Source organism: Drosophila gunungcola, assembly GCF_025200985.1.
Source record: "Drosophila gunungcola strain Sukarami chromosome 2R unlocalized genomic scaffold, Dgunungcola_SK_2 000012F, whole genome shotgun sequence".
NCBI lineage: Eukaryota > Metazoa > Arthropoda > Insecta > Diptera > Drosophilidae > Drosophila > Drosophila gunungcola.
In genome coordinates, this window is record NW_026453170.1 from 123,610 (window position 1) to 148,982 (window position 25,373).

The 25,373-nt window shown below is 38.9% G+C and overlaps 5 protein-coding genes across 8 annotated transcripts; 2 read left to right on the top strand and 3 right to left on the bottom strand.

Moving 5' to 3' along the window:
* Positions 1-2,012: 2,012 nt before the first annotated feature.
* LOC128255960 (protein DJ-1alpha) lies at positions 2,013-7,512 on the bottom strand. Its single transcript, XM_052985892.1, has 3 exons — positions 3,701-7,512; positions 2,693-3,015; positions 2,013-2,213 (listed from the first exon to the last, which is right to left on the bottom strand). Exons 1-3 carry the CDS (start codon positions 3,869-3,871, stop codon positions 2,054-2,056), a joined length of 654 nt encoding a protein of 217 aa, XP_052841852.1. The 5' UTR covers positions 3,872-7,512; the 3' UTR covers positions 2,013-2,053.
* A 137-nt stretch (positions 7,513-7,649) lies between these two features.
* Positions 7,650-19,467, bottom strand: LOC128255959 (protein argonaute-2). The gene is given in 9 exon segments (XM_052985891.1): positions 7,650-8,291; positions 8,355-9,965; positions 10,029-10,251; positions 10,310-10,877; positions 10,879-11,096; positions 12,042-12,116; positions 14,848-15,010; positions 18,689-18,858; positions 19,313-19,467. Coding segments are annotated over 7 exon segments (2,955 nt in total). The 5' UTR covers positions 14,969-15,010; positions 18,689-18,858; positions 19,313-19,467; the 3' UTR covers positions 7,650-8,152.
* On the top strand, positions 14,416-15,814 carry LOC128255961 (uncharacterized). 2 transcript variants are annotated; one of them, XM_052985893.1, is made up of 3 exons: positions 14,416-14,621; positions 15,075-15,202; positions 15,621-15,814. In XM_052985893.1, the coding sequence occupies exons 1-3, from the start codon at positions 14,476-14,478 to the stop codon at positions 15,812-15,814; spliced, it is 468 nt and encodes a 155-aa protein (XP_052841853.1). In that variant the 5' UTR covers positions 14,416-14,475. The 2 variants fall into 2 exon arrangements, with proteins under 2 accessions (XP_052841853.1, XP_052841854.1); XM_052985894.1 differs by having other exon boundaries at positions 15,075-15,201; positions 15,626-15,814.
* On the top strand, positions 15,840-16,080 carry LOC128255963 (uncharacterized). Its single transcript, XM_052985895.1, has one exon. The coding sequence runs from the start codon at positions 15,840-15,842 to the stop codon at positions 16,020-16,022; it is 183 nt and encodes a 60-aa protein (XP_052841855.1). The 3' UTR covers positions 16,023-16,080.
* A 1,812-nt stretch (positions 19,468-21,279) lies between the features above and the next one.
* LOC128256004 (proteasomal ubiquitin receptor ADRM1 homolog) lies at positions 21,280-25,114 on the bottom strand. 3 transcript variants are annotated; one of them, XM_052985993.1, is made up of 4 exons: positions 24,976-25,114; positions 24,333-24,874; positions 21,967-22,166; positions 21,280-21,861 (listed from the first exon to the last, which is right to left on the bottom strand). In XM_052985993.1, exons 2-4 carry the CDS (start codon positions 24,851-24,853, stop codon positions 21,410-21,412), a joined length of 1,173 nt encoding a protein of 390 aa, XP_052841953.1. In that variant the 5' UTR covers positions 24,854-24,874; positions 24,976-25,114; the 3' UTR covers positions 21,280-21,409. The 3 variants fall into 3 exon arrangements, with proteins under 3 accessions (XP_052841953.1, XP_052841952.1, XP_052841951.1); XM_052985992.1 differs by having other exon boundaries at positions 21,280-21,897; XM_052985991.1 differs by having other exon boundaries at positions 21,280-22,166.
* Positions 25,115-25,373: the final 259 nt, after the last annotated feature.

The window sequence follows — 25,373 nt, forward strand, 5'->3', positions numbered from 1 at the left end:
GTTGGCCTCAGCCTATATTCCAAAGGCACGGATTTTCCCAACACAGTTCTAGACTATTTTTAGGCATATCTATCTGACTTCTGACATATAGTCATGAAAACAACTTGCTAAGAATGTTTTCAATATTGTCAGGGTTAATAGTTCTCAATTTAACTTTCTTATGGGCATAAATTAACCGGATTAACTTTTGAAACTAACACAAGCTTAAAACTTTAAATCGATGAAATCCTCAAGAGACCAAACTTTGATTTTACGGTGCAAATGGAATCCCGACACTGATTTCCGATCAGGATCAGTAGCCGAGTCGATCTAGGCATGTCCGGTTGTCTATCCGTCCGTATGAACGTCGAGATCTTGGTATCTATAAAAACTGCAGACTTTGGATTTGAAATGCTGATTCTAGTAATTCTTACGCAGCGCAAGATTATTTAAAAACGCCCTCAAATCGAGAAAGTCTATCACGTCAATTAAAAACAAGTCAGTCCTTAGCTATTGGACTCTGTATTTGAATTTTAACCCCTTTTAGGGCTTAATAACAACGATATCCCACAACTGAGCTTATGTCAACACGGAGTATTGGGCCATGGGCAAAATGGAACAGCAATACGTTGATCTTTTTCGAGACTACAGTCGCAGCTGTGGAAATGATTACGGGGCGGAGAGCGTATAACACCATTTTTGCAACTGACCTGCACTTCAAGTAATGTCTGCCAGATTTCTGGGGCAAGCTTTCTTTGAAGAACTGGAATGTTAGGAAAAATTGCCGATCCGGCTCGTTTTAACTCCTACTAATAGCTTTAAAACTGAAAGGCTAGTTTGCGTAAAAACGAGTGGACAAACAGACTGATATGGCTAGATCGACTATCCTAGTCGGGAATGTGTCCTGACTGAAATTATAATACCATTTGTATGGATATAAAAATTAACGAGAATGCAAATGCTATCTGGTTTTTTTTCTTCGTTGTTTTTAAGATATTTGCTTGAATCTTGCTCACCTTTTTGCATGGTATTTGGTTTAGTTTTAAATTAAGTTTTGTAAAAAAAATAAATATTTTACAAATATTTAGTGAAAATGTTTGTCCTTGCCAGGGCAACGTTAACTGCTCTAAACTGAAAACATTCATGGGCTACATACGTACAAATTTAAACTAAAATCGGTTCAAACAATTTAATTATTTTTGAAGTATTTTATTAAGAGCGTGACTAGAATTTGAAAACATCTTTTTAATGGCATACATCACTTGTCTGTAGCGTTAATAGTTTAGATGTTGTAACTGTGAAAGTTTAGCCATTTTTAGCGATTTCCCGCTAAGCAAGCTAGTTATTTAAAGAATCTTAGAACTACCTTTTTTTGTAACTACCTATCCAGCACATGAAAAATTATTAGAATTCTAAAAATTGTCCTTAAAATGTTTTGAAACTAACAAACAAGAACCGAAAAAATTGTATTTGGAGATATTCCCAAAAATAAAGTATTTTTTTATAATCTTTTGAAGGCAGAATCGGATCCAAGCAAACTGGGTTTCATTCGACGCGTATTTCAAAAAAAAATTTAAACTGTGCTAAAAAAGTGGAATATTTTACCAACCCGGGACCAATGGCTTCACTTAAAAAATTTGTGTTAAGTCACTTTTACCGCTCTTCCCCTGAACCTCCTCTTGGAGGTCACTTTTCTTGTAGCGATCCCTTTGGACCATTACAGCAGACTTTCAATTAGCGTCTTTATATAGTAGTCTCCTATGTACTCGCTCTTAATGCGCATTGTCAACACATGTACTACCGTCCGTAGTGATATACTTCGTATATATTTTCATTTAGTGGTTAACACCACTTTAATAGTGGTTTGAGAATGTGAAATGTTTATAAATCGTAAGTATTAGCATAGTATTCCGCAAACCGAGCATCCAAATAGATTTCCAAAAATTCATAAAACTTGATAGAAAAGAATTTATTTTCGAACCCTAAAAAAAACCATTTTAGTAAATATTATTTATTTTAAACAATGTAAGCCTAAGTATCGTATGGAAAAATTGATACTTTAATACAACTCCAATTAGGATTTATATGTCCAAAGCATTGCCTTGGCTACCTCCTTGGCCACTTCAACGCCAGAAAGCTGCTCGGTAATCTTTAATGCAAAATCAAAGGATGTACCAGGACCACGACTAGTAATGAGATTTCCATCCTGAACCACAGTCTCGTCGTCTATATAGCTTAACAAATGAAACCCAAAATTGTATTAGTTTCATAAAGTGGCTTCAGAGTTTTTGAGTAAAAGTGAATATTGTATTCGATGAAAAGTATGTAGCTGGTAGAAAAAGAAACTTTTCCGGTCCGATAAAGTATATACATATGTTCTTGATCAGGATAAGTAGATGAGTTCAGATAACCATGACCGCCGATCTGTTTATATATCGGCTGCATTTTAAAAGCTAGAGACTTGAAACGCAATCGCTTTTTTATGTGAACGTAGGTCTAAAGTATTTAATTTTTTTGGTCTTTTTCGCTTAAAATTTGTCTTTAAATAAAATGCAAATTTCCCCTTTACTTTCGAAAAACGTACGAAAAACGTATAAAAACTTTGGCCTGCCGGAAAAAGCTTCTTTTCTCGTTTATTCCGAATGAAAGATTACATTTGAGAAAAGTATGAATAAGTATTATATGTATGTATATCTACTAACCGCAAACCTACCAATAATGATCCTTCAGTTGAAGCTTTAAATCTGGATGCGATGTAATAGATTTTCCTTTTCCTATCCCATGCTTGGCCAGCGCAGTGGGAGCAGCACAGATAGCAGCAATCAGTCCGCCTTTTGATTCCTGGCAACGCAGCAGTTCACCAACAGCAGACGAGTTTATCAACGCCTTGTTACCGGCCAATCCTCCAGGCAAGACCACTACGTCATAACTTCCCTGGGTCAAGGCCAGCTCCAGAGAAGTATCCGGCACAATGACCACAGACCTGGAGCACTTAACCGCCTCACAGTCATATAAGCCCGCCACCGTAACGTTGATCTAACCGAAGTAGAAGCCATTAAATGGTTATGGTATTGCCGGCAGAAATTAAGTCTTCGTTGAATAAGGAAATGTTTTGTTTTACATAATATGCAAAATTAAAGTAAGATTTAACTGACCTTTTAATTCCAGTTTAGAAACTTTTTATTTTAAATTATAAAATGAATATATAACTTTTATTTTAATGGAAGATCGACCTGCGTAATCGAATATATCTCATATCTATCTATATAGAGAAAGACACATTCTGTGTCGTTTCAACGATTTTAGCTCGAGTTTGATTATATCAAAATGAGATAACTAGTCCTAATTAATTTTAGAAAAAAAAAAGTTAGAAATAAATTTATATTTTACTATCATATGTTCTTAAAATGAAGGTTAATTGTCAGATCACTGTTGAGAAACGCATTTTTATGTTCGATTGTTAACTTTATTTAAATTACGTGATTTACTTGTTGTTACACATATCAGTTCGTATCAGAAGACAGGAAGGTAAAAAGTTCCAGCGAGTGAAAAAATGGAAGACAATCTGACCTGTCTCTAATTAATCAAATAAGCTTTTTGAACTCAGTAAATATTTGCAAAAAAGTTTAAAGAAATTACGTTTTATATGAAACTAGAGCAAATTGACGAACATTTTTAGCAATTCATTTGGCATTAAATAGTTAAACCTATCAAAACTTACTTTTCCTCGCCGCAGAACATCCGCGGAGATGGTAAACTCCATTTCCTCGGCTCCCGGGGCCAGAATGATCAGAGCGGTCTTGGCATCGTCGGTTGATTTGTACCTTGGCAGGAGATTAAACGGCAGCTGAAGGCTCAAGCTGCCCAGCGATTTCCTCACAACTGTTAGCATTTTAGCCTTGATTTCAAAAGGCAAGTCGAATTTTTAGTTAAATATATTTTTATTGAACAAAAATGAATTGTATATGCTGTTTTCTTATTTTAAAAGCAAACTGAAATAATTTTGTTTTGTAATGGTTGGTTTGGTTTTAATGCTTAAAACTCAAATTTAAAACAAAGCCGCTAAACTTGATAAAAATAAATGTAATTTGTATAAAACATATACTTTTTGTTAAATGTAATTGTGTTTTCTATAACTTAATTGAGTTTGTCGATTTTTGTTAAATGGTATTTGTATTGAAGCGCTTATAACTACTTGTTAGACAGCTTTACATAATTCTATCGAAAAGATCATCAACTTTCATTAAATTGCATATGTCACAAACTCTGATTTTGGTTTTGTTTTGTCACATATATAATTTTGTGGAAAAATGTCGTTTACGTCGTATTTAAGTCACATTTAAAACTGGTTTGATTTGTATTTCTCATTAAACTTGATTTTTGTTTTGTTTTACTAATAACATTTAAAAAGATCACCAAAGTTACAGATTTCCCATATTACGTTGCTCACGTTGCTTTTTATTTTTATCAATATGTTGATGTTTTTGTTTACTTCGCTTAGATTAGAACTAATAATATGTATTTTATTGATTAATTACCCGGCATTTTGGTTGATTTTTAAAGTAAGGGATGTATACCAGATGATCTCTTTAATCTAAACGCACGTATAAGTGGTATTATCGTATTGATTTTTCTAGTCCAATTTCAGCTAAGGGTTGTCCGATCTGATTCGTATTTGGAACAATACGTTGTGTGGCTATGGGGACCGCGCGTGTGGGCTGGGTTTTAGTGGGTAGGACTCAGGACTAATTGGAAGAGTATAGAGTACACACATATCATAAGTTAGTTATTCAAATGTAACGTTTATAATTGCTTGGAGTTAGTCCGTCACTTCTTGAAATCTCGGTAATTGTGGCATATAATTTTATTGTTAGATTTAGATTTGTTTTTTTTATTTCCTTTAGGAAGAGTTGTGCAAATTGCTGTTTAGCTTCGATTTAGATCTGATTATATATCTAGGTATATATCTATATTTGTTGTATATAATTGTAGACATCTATAAACGGCACATTTATAAGTAATATGTAAAAACAATGCGACCCCAATTATTTTTCTTACTTATCTTCTTGCCTTGTTTTTTTTAAGTTTTTATTTTTATGTTTTTCTCGATCTACCTTTAGTTTAAAGCTCAATTGAATTTTGACAGATAAAAATGTAAGTTCCCATGTGGATATCCCGGCATTTTGTCTTGATTTTGGGCCTTGACTCTGAGCAGAACATCGGTTGAAAATGATATTAAAGGCGTTCCCAGTTCTCCAACCTTCTCCTTAAACATTTTTTAGTTGCACGATACTGAAGAAACCATTGAAATTTTAGTGTCTGTGAGTTTCTTGGGGAAAATTGGAGTTTTCCAGTTTTCTATACATATTTACGCGTGTATATAGGGACAACCGTAAAGCCCATTGTTTTGGATGGGAGATAACAGCTTTTTATTGGCATTTTCATTTAGTGATTAGTGGTTTTCCGGTCAATATTCCGCTTCTTTTTTTGCGAGTAGTTAAAGCTTTGGACATTTCTCATGTATTGTGTTGGTAAAGTAAATTATTGTTGAATATAATATTTCGCTCATTTTACAACTACGAGATGCATTCATTGTCGGCACACATTTCAGCTTCAGCTTAAACTAATTGAATATATAATGTAAATGTTGGTTCTGTCTAGGCGATCTCTTATCGAGCCCCGGATTGCGAACTCCTTTTGCATTGATTATTTTCGTTTTTTGCTTAGAACTAAAATTGGTTGGTTTGTTTTTTGCTTCGGGTTGCTTTAAGTAAATATTTAGAAATAAATTTAAAATTTTAATCCCTTGTGTATAAACTACAAAAAACAAATGGAAAGTGAACAGTTACAATTTAAGAAGTCAACAAATACGCCCCCACTTTAATTGCACAGCCCCACAAAATGTTGTTTATTTTTAAATGCAGTACTTAAGTAAGCTATCTATCTCAGGTATAGTTTTTACCACTATGATAAGCCTCGGTTAAAAGACTAGTTAAATATGAAAGAATATTCGCAGCTGAGATATTTAGTTTATTAGAGTACTGGATTTAAGAACCGAAATCGAAACATAAGCTTCTGTAAAAAAATAATAAAATTAAGTTTCTTTCTTCCAAACATATAGAACAATGTTTTTAAAAGTTACAAATATTTTATTAATATGTCATTATTTGAAGTCTAGAAGGTTTGAAAGATTGAATTTTGTATATATTGCATTTCTATACTAAATTTAGTTCATAGAAATTTCTGAAAGTTCAATTTAACATTTTGGCGGGCTGTGGTATTCCCTCACTTTATTTTTTGTATTTTCATTTTTGGAGGATTATTAACTAATTTGTAAGTGCCGTAAATGATTTAATATAAGCATGTAGATTTAAATATTATGTATTTTATAATGCTCACATTATGTACGATTGGCAAAACAGCTTGCAAACTTGGTAACTAAATCTAAATTAAAGGATCTGTAAAGGATGTACACAAGTATAAATAAGGTTCGGCCCGGGGAATCAGAGAAGATCGTCCTCACCCGCACCGCATAAATAACAACTCATCATAATGTTAACTTGAACTGTGTCCTCGATATAGTACAAATATTAAGCATACGTTACATATTGATATTGTTTGTTTGTTTTTGCTTGTTGATTTTGACGAAACTAAAACTACTTTGTAAAATATTGAAATGTAGTTGCCACCTCTCACCGGGGGACGGTGGATAAGAGTTACCTTGTTTATATTACCCGTACACCACTTTGCTCTAAAGTTAATTAATACGAAATTACAATGAAAAACAGGCCTCCTTCGCGACGTTTTTCCATTCGAAGAATCAACATGAAGAAATCAACAAATTTCGTTACGCTTTTAAAAAAATGATAAGGTACAACTAAATATCGTTAGGCTAAGTGTAGGAGGTACATAAATAAAAGGACATTGAGTGATATGCCTTGGACTCGGGGAGGGGAGAAGTTCGGAGTCTGATTGTGTGTGCATACAAGAGGGTAAACTAAAGATATACATAAAATATCAGCACTGTCAACGTAACTGCTACCGCATTATTTGCACTTTTGAATTCAAGTATTCCTATCTTGTTACAGTTTCATTCCGCATTTTTTGTTTTGTAAAAACTTTAAATGTTAGATCTAGGCTTAGGTATTTATATATTAGGCTCCACTCTATAAGTATAGCTATTGTTTTGACCAAAAGTTTGTCCCTTGTTGAAATTGCAGTTCTCGTTATTTCGCCGCGCTCTTATCGATTGTTAGTCTGATCTGATCTGGCATTATCTGATTTTTAGTAGAGCCTAACTTACAAACTATTAAATGTTCTTGCTTGGTTTAATCTGCGCCCCAGTTATTGAAGTATTTCATACATACTAAGTTGTGTTTACAATCTTTCAATGCTTGTCGCTATAATGTCGCTTGTGGTTTTTGTTTATTGTTTGGTGGTGGTCTTCGTTCACAGTACAGAGAATCCGAGTGGTTGGTGTTCTTGTGGTGTTTGCTGTGTGAGTCGATCAGCAACGTATTCATTTTGTATACTAAAAACCTTTGGTTGTATGCATTCATTCATATTCATTCATCATGTTTTCTTTTCGTATCGTGTAAAAATATATTGTACAATGTAACCGTAATTGCTATTACACGAGTTGTCTATCTCGTGTTAGTGACGCTATTCCATTTTCTTTTTTCTTTTTTTTTTTTGTTATCTGATGTTGGTTGGTGTTGCTGTCGTAGTTTTTGTTCCCTTTAGTTGATTTACTATTTGCTTTCAATTTGTTTGCTACGCTTGCTTTTGAGAATTCTCACATTTCACTTTCGGGTTCGTTTATTTTTCTTCGGTTGCGCAAACTTGTGCATAACATTCGATTGCCTATTCCTACAATTTCTCACTGTGTGCTTTCTGCGTTGTGTGTGGATGAGTGGTGTTTTTCTGTCTTTGTGGGATTTTCTTTTGCTTACTAAATAACTAATGCATGCAAGATCTTCGTATTCTCGTTGGTTAACCTCCCATCGCGCTGTCTCAACGTAAAATGTAGCTTAATTCTATATTTCTAGGGTTGGCATTCATCCGCTTGCTGATCTGAGGGAAGGAAGTGGGGGGAGTAGCTTATTCGAATTGAATTTCGAAACTGATTTTGTATTCCTTAGCTTTTTGGTGTTGGTATATGGGGTGATACTTTTTAGGCAAAGTACATGACCTTCTTGGTGTCAGCGTGCACAGTGATGGCTCTGGCCATGGCGCCTGGCGTGCGATCCTCGGAGCAGCCGCTCTGGTGCGAGCCTTCGCCGGAGTCGTGCTCCTTTTCCACCAGATGGTATCTACAAAATATGCCCGAATGTTAATACTTTATGCGAATTAAGGAGTTGCAATTCCAAGCTCACCTGGCACGGAAGGCCACTAAATGGGCGTAGTAGGCTGGCGCCGGTATGCTGACGGATCGGGTGCACCGCACGTATGTGTGGCACAGCTGGTACGTGAGACACTGCAGCTCGTCCGAGTCAAAGTGATTGTCGTCCCACAGAACGTGGTAGTGAGACGGACGACTGGTGCCCTGGATGCCCTGGTGGCTGCACAGATAGAAATCGAATTCGGTGGGATGTGTGATGCCCACATCGACGGTGGTGCCTGCGGGAATGTTGCCCGACTTGCCGCTCTGCTCCTTCTTCTCGGCGCAGAAAAGACGCGTGTGATGGCGCTTCTGCACCACGATGAACGTGATGCCTGGTCGGTATTCGGGCTCCAGCTTGATGCAGGCCTCCCGAATGGCGGTCAACTCGTGCTGCAGAACATGCGGGAACTGACCCTCGGAGACACCGTCGCGATAGAGAATGATGCGGTGGGGCTTATAGCCGCCTGTTGACTTGTAGAACATGATCAGAAGCTCGCGCACCATGCTGCTCAGCTCCTGGATAATTTCTTGGCGGTGCTGTTGCACCCGAACGGTAGCGGCGTAGCGAGACGGATGGGCATCCATTGAGCCCACGACGGCGGCAATCGATGGTTTTTTGTTGTCGCCAGCTGGTGGGTGTGTTACATCAGCACCCAAGAAAATAACCGGTTCGTTGAAAACCTTCGGCCTGATGGACGGCACGAGGATCGAATTGATGCCGCCCAACTTAACGTTGATCTTAAGACAAAGATTTGACAGTGTCTGCGGCGACGTCTTGTTCACGTTTTTGGCCTGCACACACTGGGTAGCCATGCCCAGGACGGTGTCTCCCACTCGCTTTACCTCTGCATAAACCGGAGTCTTACCCGGTAGCACTACCACGACGAGCTGCAGCCCCGGAAAGGTAATTTTCAAGTAGCGGAACATCGGCTCCACCTGATCCGGCCCGGTGGCGTATTTGCAGAAGCACGGCTGGCCAATAATCGGCATGCCGGCATCGTTTGAGATCTTCTGCAGCTGCTGGGTAAAGTTACGCAGCGCGTCCTCGCGCACAGTGCGCTGGGGAGCAAAGCACGCTATGGCCCAGATACGAATCTCCACGCCGGTGAAGAACTGCTTGCCTCGCATATCCCACACACCCTGGTTGGGCGAAGCCAAGCTCACCTTGTTCTGTGGCGGAAACAGTTGCTGGCCGGTGATCCCGGTAGACACACGTCCCCCATACTGAAGCTTTGGCGGCGGCAAAACGCGTCCTCGCACCTCCATCATCGAATTGGAAATGGTCAGACCGAACTCCTGTACATACGAGTCGTTGTTGAAGTCGGCCCGCTTGACCAAATTGTTAATCTCACGCTCGCGATCCGGTGCTGAACGGGCGGTGGCCTTGATCATGGTCGAGGTCTGCATATCGGTCAGCTTCTTGATGCACCGCTGCCCGGCCACAATGTTGCACACTTCCAGGGGCAGATAGGTGTGTTTGTGCTCCTGTCCCACCTGAAGGCAGGGCAAATGCGGATATCGCAGCTTCATGCGGTACTTATCCAGGAAATACTTGGCCACGGTGCACTCTACGGTCTGTCCGTTTTCCAGCTGCAGTGGGAAACTGAAATAATTCATAGAAATGGTTAGCAACAGCAGAGCGGTTCGGCAATTACAGGATTCTTACGATTGCATCTGTGCGGGACGCCGGGTGACGTTGCACACACGATACTTGCGACGCATCTGGCCGCAGTGGGTAATTTCGATCTTCAGACCCTTGATCTCCTTGGTGAACTTGACGCGCTGGGAGTCAGTGAGCGGTTTGCGCTGCTCGTTGATGTCGCGAATGTCCAGCACCTCACACATAAAGTCAATGACTGGTTGAGCCTTGTAAAAAGCGGTGGCCGAGACTGGAAAAAATTCGATGATTAGTTAGGGAAACATACGTCTGGCAGGGCCACAACTCACCATCGATGTTGAGCATCATCTTCCACTGCGAGGGCCTAACGCTCTGATGGAAACCGAACCACACCTCGCGACCGCCACCCAAGGGATGGTAATAACCATCGGGAGAGCTGAAGAAGCTGCGTCCTACCGGCGTGTACGTCATACTGGGCAGATGGCGCATGACCACGTCCAGGGCGAGAATGGCGTCGTAAGGTATCTGCCGGGTTCGGCCTTCCAGAGCCTCCTCCAGATTAAATAGCGAGACCTGAGCCTGCCACTTGATCGTAACGCGAAAGATGCGATCCTTTCCCTCGCCGGGCAGAGTCACTTCCAACTCCAGACGTTCGTTGCCGATGGGCAATGGATCGCGGGTGTATAGATTGTTGCGGCCATCAAACACCGGCTTGAGCACGCCGAAGATCTTGCTGTAAGCATGCACCATGGTCTCGATAATTTCACGGTTGACCTTTCGCGGACACTTGTCTGGCTGAATGTTGATGTCGTAGTGGTGAACATAGCCACGCGGCATTGTCACCTGGAAGTGATTGGCCCGGAGCACAATCGGACGTCCTTCTCGTCCGAGATTCGGGCCGGCGTGGGCACGTGAAAACGGGCATATCCGGTTGAGTGGCTGGCGTGGCGGTTGCAATCGCTGGTGTCACGCTGCCGGTGGTGGCGCCCAAGGCGGAGGCCACCTGGGCGGCGGTTGCAGCTGCACCAGCCACAGTTGCTCCACCAGCGGCCACATTCTGGGCACTTGGGCTAGTGACTGCGGTGGGATTGACCGACGAGCCGGGCGCTGGTGGTGCTGCAAAGTCAACTATTAATTAGTCTCATCTCGCAAAGCACAAATTTTTAAGGATAAAACGATTAAAATGAACGTAAAAAACTAGACAATATCTAATATAACATCAAGTTTAGGGGGCTGTTTTATCTTGCTTAGTTAAATCTCAGGAATATACGAGGTCAACAATTTTAATGTTATTAAAAAGATATATTGACATATTTATTTAAAGCTAAGTCATACATTAAATTTATAACACCGTTATGTCACCCTAAACAAGCGTAAGGCTTTAGCGTATAAATAAATAAAAAGTTTATTACTCATTCGTTAGTTGACTTTACTCATACAAATTGTATTTTTACATATCGGTCACGTTTAACATAACGTACTTTTATCACTTTTCCAAGCCTAAAGTTTTCAAAAAGTAATAAAAAAACTAGTGAAGCGAAAAAAATTTTATTTTTCTTATCTGAATAAATATAAATCTGGTTTTGTTAAATCGACCATTCAAAAGTGAACATAAATCAATATAAATTTATAACTCCAATGAGATAACCCAGCCGTCTGAAAAAACTGCCCTTAAATACTACAAGCTAAAATGTGCATGCAACGAGCGCTGAACACAAAATGATAGATTAAAGTTCAAACAGGTGTTTTAGTTTTTTTTTTTTGTAGTTATACTCAAGTGCAATTTGCATAGTACGAAGAAAAAAAAAACATTTACACGAAACAAAAAATTGAAACATATTCAGTTTTTTCTTAGTTTTTAGTGTGGTTTTTTTTTTTGGTTAGTATCATTACGGCAAAAAGTTATTTTAGGGATAGGTTTGTTAGTGGAGGAAATGTGTTAGGAACACCAAACTAAAGAACGTAAACACAAACAGTTTTGTTTAGCTTTTTCGAATCAATCAAATCGCATAAGGTTCTTAGTAATTTTAGTAGTCTTTTTGGTTTTGGAGAGAAATTTACATGTGAGCGTGTCGAAGCTAGTCTGCGCCTGAGAGGGACTCTGAGGCCGAGTGGGCGAGGGGGTCCACTGTGACTCTATAAAAAGAAAATGTAATCAAATAAACACAAGGTAATTAAATGAAAATGGAAATGAAGAGGTTCAAATCAAAACGGGTAATGGCCAATCGATGATTTTTGTCGATAATGGAAAATCAAAATCATGAGGTCAAAAGTAAAACGATGTAGAAACCAAAAACAGGTTGCGATAACGAACGAAAAGAAAACGAAAAAAAAAGTGCGTTAATAATATTTTAGTTACAGTTTTCTTTCATCATCGTCATCATTTAATATATGTACGTATGTCTTGCGTGATATTATTTATATGTATGTATATAGAGTATCGTGCTGCCACAAGTCTTTTTTCCTTGTTCATATACTTAGTGTTTAATTGGTTGGGTGGGTGTTTTCATATCCAAGTCCCGGGTTAGCCAGCATTTGGTTAATAATCTCAGGTAATGCACCTTTTAACCCTGGGGTTTCCAGGTGGGGTCAGTTTTGATGTTCCACCCGTTAAATACTGTTTAAACATTCCAAAACGCCTTTCTTGCCACTTTGAACTTAAGTTTTCAAGATAATAACGACTGTTTTATTTGGCTTATTGTCAACATTAAAAAGGATAATGTAAACAATTTAAGAGTATGTTTTTTCTTATATCTAAATGACATTGAATATCGAAAGGAATATTATTAAATTTGTATTGCTATTTCATATTTAACTTCCCCGTTCACAGCATAAATATTTACATGAAATACGCACAATCGTCGGCAAATGGCGACGCAGTTATAAGAGTCTGCTCTTAAAACCCAGATACTCCCCGAATCAAACAGTCTTAGGCCCCAAAAGCAACCCCCGGAAAAGCAGGAAACTATTGCGACGCGACGGTCGTTGACCCAATTTTTGCGCATTTTCAACTCTGCACTTCACGCACGTGTCTGTGTGTGCAAATTGCACACCTCGATAAAGACTAGCACTTGCAATATAAATATATATATATATATATATATATATATTCGTATAAGTATAGGTGCAAGTAGAACATCGAAAACTTGATTAGTGGATGGAGAGCAAGGGGAAGGAGGTGTGATGGCTTAGGGGACTTGTGGCAGCAGCAGTTTTTATTATTCAGTCTGAAAATTGTCTATTCTTTTAGCTTCTTCTTTTTCATTCGCTAGTCACTTACGTTGTCCGACTGGATACATGTTTTTGCACTAAGTTAGGTTTGTTTTAAGAAAAATATTTAATGTATAAAAGGTTGGCTCGTGTTTTTCTCTTTTGATGTTTCGTGTTTTGGTGTAAAATGTAATTGATTGTTGTTTTCTTTGTTGTGGTTGTTGTTGTTGCTTTTGCTTTTGGTTTTTCTACTAATTATTTATAGTTTTTGTATTTTGTTTTTGATTTCAGCCTTTTGCTTATCACACTTTAAAGTAGTTTAAAGTTTTATTCGTTTGGTAGATTTTGCATTTGTTGTTTGTTGTTGCGCGTGGGCGTGGCGAAGGCGTATTTATATAAATTGGAATTAGCAACAGACAAGTGGGTATTATCTCGTCTCTCTTTCTCTCTGTTTCTTGATTTGCATTATTTTGTTATTATTGTTGTTTCTGTTGTTATTTAGTATTGGAAAAGAACACAAATGTAGGCACAGCTTTCGTTTAATTATATGTATGTATTTTTGTGTACACACCTAGGGGTGTATATATGTTTATTTATATACTTATTATATATGTATCTAATGCTCTTGTAATACAACTAAGAAAAAATTCTTCTTTATGCTCGCATATCTCGTGAGTGCAATTGTATGCGTGTGTGTGTGCTCCTCGGCCTGTGTGTGAATGTGTGCTGCTTCGCTATACAGCAAGAAAATGCGTTTGTATGCGTTTTTTTATATATGGCAGCCCAAAAAAATGTGTGCACGTAGAATTCTTGACTTTTCGAGACGTGGTTTTTGTGCACCAAACACGTTCGCGCCGCCCGCTCTTACGCACAAACCGTGGCCAGACTATTGAATTTTGATTTAGCACAACTTTTGTTAGCTTTTCACGTCGCGCATTATGCAAAAAATGCAATTTTCTTCAGCTTTTCCCACAGCCACACACTGGACGTCCACACAAAAATTGTACTCGCGACGTGTGAGCGTGACGCACGCTGTACACTCTTAACCACACTTAAATGAGGGCAAAGCACTCTCGGCTGAGACCATGCGTGTGAGCGGGATGTCTATATGTCGGCTGACTATGCACAGCAAGGCAGGGTTGCTCCCACTGAGCATTCCAGTGTTGGAAAGCGAGCGCGAACTATCGGGCCTGTCGTTATCGCCTGTCAGCTGTTACGTAGCGTGTTTGTTACGTCGTGGTTTTTGTTAAAAGTTGGTGCTTTTTGCGGGTAAAACGAATAAATAATGTCTGTGCCTTTTAGCGGCGCCCTACGCCGCTCGGGCGGCATTGTTTCAGCCATTGGCAAGCAGCTGAAGAGCGTGAATTTGAAGGGAGTTAAGCGAATCACCGTGCAGTTTGATCCGTTTGCGGAAAACGTCAAGTCCACACGGTAAGTCGGAAAAGTGCTTTCCTCCTATCGATAGCGAGACCTGCGCAGTGTCCACTTATTGGGAAAATTTTCTCGGAACCAAAGTGCGTAAGCCAAACGAAAAGAAAAGCGCAAGAAAAACTCAGGAAAACAAAGAGGTGCTGCAAAGTGTCCACACTTAAACCGATCCTTTGCGGTTGTTTTCGCGTTCGCGTGGATGTAAAATGGGCGGGGGGACCACACTCACCGTAGACCTTTCCGATAATGCCAACGGCGGAGGTCATCTGGAGATCCGGGAACGTCAGGGGCAACGTGTGCGGGTGGAGCTGAGCTGGCCCACCGGGAGCCAGCTCACGCTCCGTGGACATTTTAGTCGGTGTCGGCGTCAGTTTGAGGCGGCGTCGCTGCTTCTGAAAAACAGGGAAATGGGAAAAATCAATAACCAACATTAACCAGTACTTTATCTCCCCGCAGAGAATTCCTTTTCCTGCTCTCCACACCCAAAGTGGCACTGACGAATCCCAAGTGCGTAGTTAAATCGGAAATTGTATGCAATCGCCAGCCGGCCAACATCAAGTTTGCTTTGATTGACTCAGCCCAAGGTAAGTATCTGCCAGCCGAAACTCAGGAAAAGGAATATTTAAGAACCAACCATGTAGGTTACGAGTCCCAAAATGAATGCAAATTTTCGTGGAAACTTCTTTGTTATTATTTTGAATAAAGTAAAATAGAAAGTTTAGTTTAAAATACGTGTTTATCTTGCGAGATTTTCCAGAGATTCGTCGTATAGGAACTTATACTTTTGATTCAATTTTCTATCTTATAATATATTTTAAAAACATAATGAGCCATAAAGGGTGTTAAGATTTTATAATTGTTCCTGAATGATTTTCAAGAGATATTCTAGGACCTTTAGGTCTGTCTTATAACAAGACCTTAGAGTTTCGGCTGAACGATTTGTAAGCAACACTTCATAGATACAAAAATAGATACATTGCTAATTGTAAACCTCTCCCACAGAAAAGGCTAAAGTCAAGGAGATACGATTCAACAGTGATAACATCAACACTCTGGAGCTCCTGCAGCTGTGCAACAGACACGTGTCCAGCTTGGCACCGCCCGAGGAGATCACCAACAAGGTGCTGACCAAGGCGGAAAAACAGAAGCTCGGAGGAGGCGCCGGTGGCGGAAAGAAGACTTACAAAAAGAAGTAGAAGAGGGCATACAACAACCACCGCCATGGTGAGGAAACACAAAGGAACACTGGCGGTGATAGAGAAGATCTATCAGGACATACCCGCCTTCTCCGACATCTTCACAGAGGAAAGCTTTTACATGTTTGCCTTTTGCTTCGTATGCGCCACTATCCTGGTGGCCTTTATCCTCTCCCGTTTCATCACCATAAAACCCGTGGATTTCTGAAACAAATGTCTTGTCATTATCCGCACACGTACTTTCAAAATATAAGCTTTAACATGTATCACTCCGCACTGTATTGTGTTTTTTACCCGACTGTGCGAAAGGGCAGCGTTCGATTCAGTTCGAAACCAGTTTTTTTGCCCTGGTAAACCGGGAAATCATCTTCTCCTTCTGCTGCCGCCGGGGAAGTTTTGCAATTGCTACGCCTGCTGATATCAGCGTTGTCCGTTTAGAGCTTATAATCACAATGAGGCGGGAGGACCCGGTGATTATTGCACCGGAGGAAGTCAATCAAATGGGTCATGCAAAGTGTTTGTGTCTGAAGTGGACCCAAGGAAAGGCGATCGAAGCATGACATCTGCTTGGATGATATACAATCGACCCTTGTAAGATGATTTTATCTGCAATTGCTTTAACGCGGCTTAAGGTATATGTATCTGCTAGCGTTGACGACATTGACCAAGAAATTACTGATTTATAAACGTAAGGGTGGTCGCGGTCAACTCTTAGAAAAAAAACTTGAGCCGCGTATGCATCAATAGAATCCGCATGCCTTGTCCCAAGTGTCTGGCTTTTATGGTTCGCGAGACACAGACGTTTATACGAGCAGCGCTAGAATCGGAAATGCTTCTTTTTTTCCCCGTTACATAATTTTAAAGTAATGGGTATACATTTAAAAATGTCAAGAAAATAAGCCAGAATTTTACAAATGAAAAATTTGCTTAGTAAGCTAAACGTTTCTATGAAAAGATGTCAAGATAATTTTCTTCTTAGCGGCTCAATATTCTTAAATCACTTTTTAAATTTTTGATATTGCGTTCAGATAAGATTTGATAATATTATTGCCGGTCGATTAGATTAATGTTGTGTTAATCAAGTTGTCAGGTCATACACGCCCTGAAGATGCCGAATAAATTTGGGTATTTATCTACTCTTATCTACGGCTTTGCCATAAGCAGAGCTTCCTGTTTTGCCCCGATCGTTCGATACGAAAGAATTATTCGAGCGCAGCGAAAATGAGCTCTCCCTCTTTCATTGCGTTTTGTAAATGCATTTTTTCGAACCTCCCTGCGCGGCCATATTAAATATTATATAATCAATGCATTGAAAGTTTCAATTTGAAACCGATAGGTATTTATATTTTGAAGAGTTATTTCAGACTGTGAAATAAATTTTGAAAAGGCTCACTGAATAAACACTAGATTTTTCTTAGAACTAAAAAAAATGGTTTTTATTCAATTCTGTTTTACTTTAAACCTACATATGTACATAAATTTATATCGACTTGTAAAATCTTCATAAATACAGGTAGTTGGTTATTATTTGAAGAGAACGCACTATTGTTGGGTCAAGTTTTAATTCTCTATTACATCTGTCTGTAAGATCAGCCCAATGACGGTACAATTTTGGTTACATCTATATTTAAACCATGACTACTAAAGATTTCTGCTGTCGATGGCCAGTCATAAGTACCCTCCTGTAGGGCATACAAAACTGCAACAGGCAAAGATGAAAGCTTTTTCGATGTCAAGACAGCTGTTGAGATGAAGTTTTATCTCTTTATTTTTGTTGTTAAGGGGATAAGGGAAGAAAGTGCACTATACACTACAAGCTTTGAGAAAAGTTTTAAAATGGCGCGCTACGACTGTTTGTATGTATCTGCGGGAATCGATAAAATGACTGCAACTGCCAGCAAACTGTTGAAGTGTGGCAGCTGCAAAATTGTTGGTGAAAGTTGCCCCAAAAAGCTGCGCCACCCTGTGGTCAATCGAATTCATGGAGAGTAGCCAAGTTCAATGTCAGGCTAGACGCTTTCTCCGGCTGTTAGACAGCCATGTTGGAGGTGTGAAAATTTGCGCCACCCACTTGCTAATTCTGAACATTATAATATCCTTGGACAGGGTATACCAATATCGAATTGGAGTTTGAAATACCTTGATCATTATAGGAGTGTGTGGAATGTTCCCAAAGTCATTGCATATTCTATACTCAAAGAAATATTGTTTTGATATATTATTTAAATTAAAAATTATAAAACACGATGTTGAATTTCGTAAGTAATAAATAAAAATTTAGGTATCAGCTGTTTAAAATTAATGTATTTTTTATAATTGACTATTTCGATTTGAATCAAGCAGACAAGTGTCTATTAAAATAATGTAACACATAATCGCGCGTATTATTTGAATTTTTGTGGGAGATAGGAACACGAAAGGAATACCTTTCAACCCGGTTATATCCAAAAGCTGAACCAGAAACGAAAAAGGAACTTTGTATATCTTATAACAGATAAGAAGGAACTTTGGATATATTAATGTGCTAGAGCATATAAACTTCGGTTTGTCGAAATTAACTTCCGTTTTCGATTACTGACGTAATTGGCGCAGGACAAGGCGGTAGAGAAGGACGAATGTCCTATTGGAAGCTAAGGATGTGACCTTTCTACCAAAATATAAACACTGTCTGTATGGCCATCCCGCTTGCACTCACATGATTGCTGGCGCTCTTAAAATTACCCGCAGCATATGCTCAGGCGCCATTTGTGTTTTGGTTTTTTTTCCTTTTTTTGGGGGGACACCTCCATTTTAGCTGGAGCTACTGCAGCTGTTCTGGAAGCCTCGATTTGCCGGCAAACTCTAAGATCCTTACTGCTTTGAGTGTTTACTTACCTTATCGTAAAATGCAGCTGACTTTGGCTGCGTTCCTTATCAGCTTTATCAGCGCCAAATCGGACGTTTTTTATTACGAATTCCGTTTATTTGAGGGAAACTCATTAAGGAGTTGAGTGGGGTTCGCGTCTTGACTGTATTTAAACCGTAACTGGCGTTACTTTCCAGCACTAATTGGATGAAAGGAGAACGATAAGTGCAGGAAATGGTTAAAACGCAGTTTCTTATGTGGCTGCTGCTGCTGCTGTTGTTGTTGGTGTTGCCAGATCGTTGCGCCGAAGATATTGCAAATCCGCAAAGCTTTTTGTTTACTTCATTATTTGACAACATACACTTTTTTTAAACTCTTACTTTATTTAATTTTATTCTTGCAAGCTTCCAGGCCTGCGCTTGTGCCAGTGTGTATGTGAGCGAGCGAGTGAGTCAAAACCAAAGTCTGCCAATGTGTGTGTGACTATTTCTCCCCCTCTACCACCAGCACTCACACACACTCACGTCCGCCAAAAGCACCAAACGCACACATGCAAAGCAGAGATTGCTGCAAAATGAAAGCACCAACAACAACAGATACAAAAACATGCAGCTCGCGACGTAAAATTTTGCGAAAAATAATTTGGCAATTACTGCAGATCTGGATATATCTGTATTTTATATTCGGCAGAGGAGATCGCTTGAGATCGTTATGTATAAGAATCGGAAGCGAACTACAAAAACTTGCAAACGCGCGAAATTTGCACAAACACAACTTATAGGTTGGCCGTTTTGGAATTGAATAAAATAAATATTGTTGCGTGTGGCTGTGTGTGTATCTGTGTGAGACGGCTCGCAGAGAGAGAGAGAGCGCGCAATTCGTGCCAGGCAGGGACAACCATAGGCACCGAGTGAGCGAGCAAGGCAGCGAGCTTTTGTTAGGGGGACACCAACAAAGTGACCTTGTCTGGATTACTACTCCCGTTACTTCCATAAATCCCCCGCTTTTTACATCCAAACTTTAAAAGGTAGTTTGAACTATTATTTCCTTTAGTCGGGCCCTTTAATACTAAATTCTTAGAGATAACTAAAAAAATGAACATGAGTTATTATCAGAAACTATACATAAATAAATTAATTGAATTATAACTATATTATAAATATGCACATATATAGATAAAGTTAATTTAAACTACAATTTAATCTAAAATAAAACGTGGAAGTTGGCTTTCTACAATTCTTATTTTGCTTATCCGTTAAATCCATAACAAACGTTGAAATATTATATGTACATACATACCTTTTAAAATATTTGAGTGGGTATACAGGGACCTCTGTAGATGCAATATGCTGTTTATTTCGATCAATTACTTTGGCAATTCCAAAAAAAACCTAAACGGCTTTTAAAGCCACAAAAATCAACAAGTTTGTAAAAATTTCTAAAACTTACCCGATACGTTGAGGGCAGCTAAAATACACGTTAGGCAGTTTTTGCGATCCGCCTAGAATTGTAACAAACAACAAAATAGTTATAACTGATTTACGCAAATATATCTAAATTACCAATTCGATTTTATCATTTCCGTTACAAAATATAGATTCCTACGTACACAACAAGAATTATAATTACTAAAATGCTTATAGGTGCATCAATGACTTATGGAACTTAAGATGTTTTCTTTTCTAGATTACGTAATATAAAAAAATTCTTACTTTACTTAATTAGACGGAGATAAAAAAAAGAGTTACAAGGAAAAACTATTTTTTCATCGGATTTAGCTAGATTAAAAAACCGACTTGCGTCGGGTACTGCTAGCATCGAATTAAAATAAAAAGGTATACAATTTACACAAACACGGCTAAACTAAGAAAAACAACTTTTTTTTATGAAAATGATATTGAACAATTTGGGGTACATTTTTATCCGATGCTATCAAAAAATATGTCGGCGACTAGCATTATATCAATTATTTTTAATTAATTATAATTATTTAATTTATTTAAAAATTTTAAAATGTTAATTTTATTTTTTTTTTTATTATTGTTCTTATGGGAGCTTTATGTTATAGTCGTCCGATTTTGATGAAATTAAAACCGTAATTCTAAAATATTTAAGAAGAAGAAGAACTGAGGGACTAGTTTGCATAGAAACGGACGTACAGACGGACGGACAGGGCTAGATCGACTCTCCTAGTGATGCTGATCGAGAATATATATACTTTATAGGGTCGGAAATGTCTCCTTCACTGCGTTGAAAACTTCTGACTGAAATTATAATACCCTTTGCAAGGTTATAAAAATTGAGTTCAAACTAAAAATTAAAATTTTTAAATTAATTTTTAAAATTTAAATTACTCAGATAACCAATATCAAAATAAATATGCTTTCTGAAATTAATTGGTTTTAAGGTGGCACTATCTATAACTAACTTCTAAAACAATAGTCGTGTTTGGAGCCGATAGATATTGACCGTTTAGACATATACAGATTTTATAACTGTCCAAAAACTTTCGGGATTTGTGGATATATATTGTATATCTAGGGTTGGAAACGCTTTCTGTTACTTGTTACATACTTTTCAACAAATATAATTTTCCATTTTACTCTGATACCAATTAAAATGTATTTCACAACAGATAAATTTATTTGTAGCTCCTTTGGATATATATTCAGAATCGAAAAATAAACTTATAAATTGAAAAATATATGCTTTCGAACGCATTCTAATTATTGTTGTGGCACGATCGCAAGCTATTTTTGCTTTTCCTCCTGCTTCTCAACAGCGGGATCGGTGTTCTCATCGCGGGGCACTGAAGTGGGGGTTTCGGCATCACCCTTCTTCTCGCTGGCCGACGGTTCGCTGCCCATGGTGGCTCCGGCAGGCAGGCTCTTTTCCAGGGCGCGAACAAAGTCCTCCAGGTTGCCAGAGTAGGCTGCAGCCACCGCTTCGTTGGATAGCTCGAATTGCTTGATCACCGGTCCCAGTTGGGCCGACTGCAGGTTATTGGAGAACTGTGCCAGGGCCTGCTGGAACTGCGGGGAGGTGATGTGGTCTTTGATCTGCTGCTTGCGATCCTCGTCCGCATCCTCCGACTCCGGCAGGTGCACGATCAGCGACTTGACGAGCTCCGGATCAGCGATGATCTGATTGATGGCCTCGGAGCCGGACAGCGATGCCGAAAGGTCAATGTTCAGGGATCGTCCTGCGCCATGTTCGGGGGAGAGATTGGATAAGTAGGCTTGGAATGGATTGGCATAGGCTCTGGTCGATTCTGACGCCGTTGTGGTCGATGTGGTTGAGTTCTTACCGGAGGCATCCGCATCAACGGAGGAGCCGGCGCTGCCGGCAGCCTCGCCGGCCTGCGAGTTCACATTGCTGCTGCTGCGGCTGCTTCCCGTTTTTGAAGGAGCAGTCGGGGTGCGTGGGACACTGACGTTTTCGGGCGTCTGCAAAGCCGACCCACCGCTACCACCCGACACGGTGTTGCGCGACGAGGGCGTACGGGAACTGCAAGATAAGACAACGATCTTTATTAGTAACCAGAATGAATATAATTGCACCTTAAAATACTCAATAAAAGCTAAAAAATATTTATTCCAATGTCCTTGCATGATCGAGGACGTCAGAAAATAACGTAAGCTGCTCAAAATAACTTAATACAAAACAAACAAAAAATCCTTAAATGAGTACTGACTTCTCAATGTTACCCAGTTGATATTATCTTTTTATCTTTAAAATAACTATAAAAGAAAATCTATCAACATTCTTAATTTTAATAAAACGGCCTACACCAAGAAAAAAAGATGACGAGGAATAAAAAAAATATCTAAGCTGCTCTTTATATCAAAAAAAAAAAACAAACAATCCTTACATGAGTACTGACCTATTAATTTTACCCAGTGGATTTAAGCTTTTTACTTAGCCAACTATTTAAAGCCAAATTTGGTCCTCATGAGGCTATGATGATCTTCAAAATTTAAAGGGATAACTATTAACAGATTATTTCAGAAAATTGTAGATAATTAGCTTTTGCTATCCGCTGTAAATTTAAGGCTCAGTGTACTGGGCATATTGTTGAGTTACTGCTACCATTTTTGCAACACATTTTGTAATTCGGAAGATTCATATAGAAACGAAAACGGAAGTTTAAATATCCTTGCAGACTTTGTCGAAATAGTTTATATACTTTAATTACCCTCTGCAAGGGTATAAATGGGTATCTCTAAACTTCTTCTATATGTTTATATAAATAGCAGTCTTTGTAAATCAGTACATATGTTTCGAACATGAACATTTTACACATACAGTATACTATACTATACTATACCTGTGCTAAACATGACTAATACGAAATGTGGAGTATTTTATTTTCAAATAAAAATACACGTACAGCACTTCGTGTATTACACATTCAAAGAATATATCATCGTGTACAATTAAACATGAAAACAATGTTTTAATATCCCATCTTTACATATATCTATCTTTGGACTGTGTTATTAATGTTTGCAACGAATTAAAAAAAATATAGGTCGTTGAGCTAGGTAAGTAATTTTTCCCAACTCAGATTACTCACTGTTTCTGTATTTAAGAAAAAAACATAGATGTTAGAACTTTTGTTGCAAAATGAGAAGACCACCCAAGCTTAACGTCGAGGCTCTGGCTGTGGCGACAGAGGAAATTGGCATTGTGTCATGCGTGCTATGCAACAAGCGACTTGTAGAAGTCAATACAAACATAGTAAGGCACTATAAATTAATTCACAAATCGGACGCATATGAGATTAATGGATCCAAAGCTAAGCGATTGTTTAGAAAGCCCACTGTTGCACTTAACAAGTCCGAAATATGATTTTAAGCAAACCATAGCCATGATAGAAAATATGAAGAAGCTAAATATCGAGGAAAATGTGGTTTCTTACTGAAAGTTAAACGCCCTTAAGCAACCTATTTTAGCCAAAATAGCCCAGGTAGCGATGTCTGTTCCGGCAACTCAAGTGTCTGTGGAGAGGGCATTTAGTGCGTTGCGTTATGTTTACACTAAACATAGAACTAGCCTATTAATTTTTAAACTTAACAAAGACATTATTGGACACTATTGTACATAGTATGCAAGTAATAAGCAATAAAAACTACACAAAAAAAGGACTAACAATTACATTTAAGCACACTGTTTGTTTTAGATTTTATAAGTTGGGAACCGCTGCACAATTAGGACATGGAGGGCTAACTTCAAAAAGAAATTTTATCTTAAATTTTATTTTTAATAATAGGCCATTTCAGCTGGAGGCTGCAGCAAATTCGATGTCGACTGAATTCTGACAATTAGGTCAATCTATTGAGAATACCTTTTTGAACTTGGCCAATTAAGCTTTTTTTTTAATTTCAAATAATAAGCGTGTATAGAACTTTTTGTTATATGTATTGAAATGTTCACTTACTTGTCTTTTGCTTTTTAAAGTAATGTACTAAATTGAAAATAATAAGAATTTGAGTGTTTCGTAAAGTAAACGATGTATTATACTTAAAACACGATATGCTTTACGTATATTCTATTTGAAAATAAAATACTCCACATTTCGTATTAGAGATGTTTAGCACGGGTGGAATAGTATGCTGTGTGTATCGAAAATTTCGAGTATGAAACTTATGTTTGGCAATGTAGTTTGCTTACTTCATTTGGCCCAGCAGCGAGCTGAGACCGCCCATCTGGCCGACGCCGCCGAAGAGCTGCATCAGCTGCTGCTGCGACATGTTGTTGAGCATGTACTGCAGGTCGCCGTCGTTGCTGCCTCCGCCGCCGCGCTGGTGGGCGGATGGTGGGTTGTTGAGCAGCTCGTTGATGCGGCGGCAGTGCTCGTCGTCCTTGTCCGTCTTGGGCTCCTGCATCCAGAAGAACATCCGGCGTGTGGAGGACTTAAACTTAAGCACATAGACGCGGCCCGTCTTGCACTGATCCACACGCTTGTACTCGAAGTCATCGGGAAAGACGATGAGGTCGTCCTCCACCTTTCCGGAGGTGCGATCCTTCCAGCAGAAGTGCATCAGGCCGTCGTCGCTTTGGGTCATGTAGACCAGGCCCTTCCGTGAATCCGGGTGAACCATTTTGCCAACCATGTTCATGCGACCTGCGCGAAACTCCACCAGGTTGCTGCTGTTGCTGGAACTGCCCAGTCCACTTTGTCGGCCGAACATGATGCGGGAGCTTCTTGAGAGCTGGCGGAGATTGGACGATGGGTATGTGTTAATAATATGCCATTTTTTCAGTTTATAACTTATTTTATTTCCAAGCGGTAGGCATGTTCGGCAACACTTACGGGATATATTATGTGTTGAAATTATAGTTTTATAAATGTTCAACAAACTGCCTACTGCGAATGACCAGCAAATTTTGTCTTCTTCTTTTGTAATCAGTGTGACCCCTCAAATACCTTTTCTCAAAGATAAGTCTCTATTTGTGTTTTTCACCACTGGTCGAGTCAGAGTCGGCAAGTACCATTTAAATATTATAGCATAGTCACACTAAACAGTCTTTAGTTGTTTCGACCCATTCACACAGGCTCCTGTAGAAAGAATGTAAAAATTAAGTTCCTCCGCATCTCTTGACAAATAGGTAATGAAGAAAAGTTAAGTTATCTGGTCTCAACCGCTCGAAAGAATTTTAGAGACCCATTTTTACTGCCGCTGTTGCAAAAGCAGCTGATTGGTCTACGAG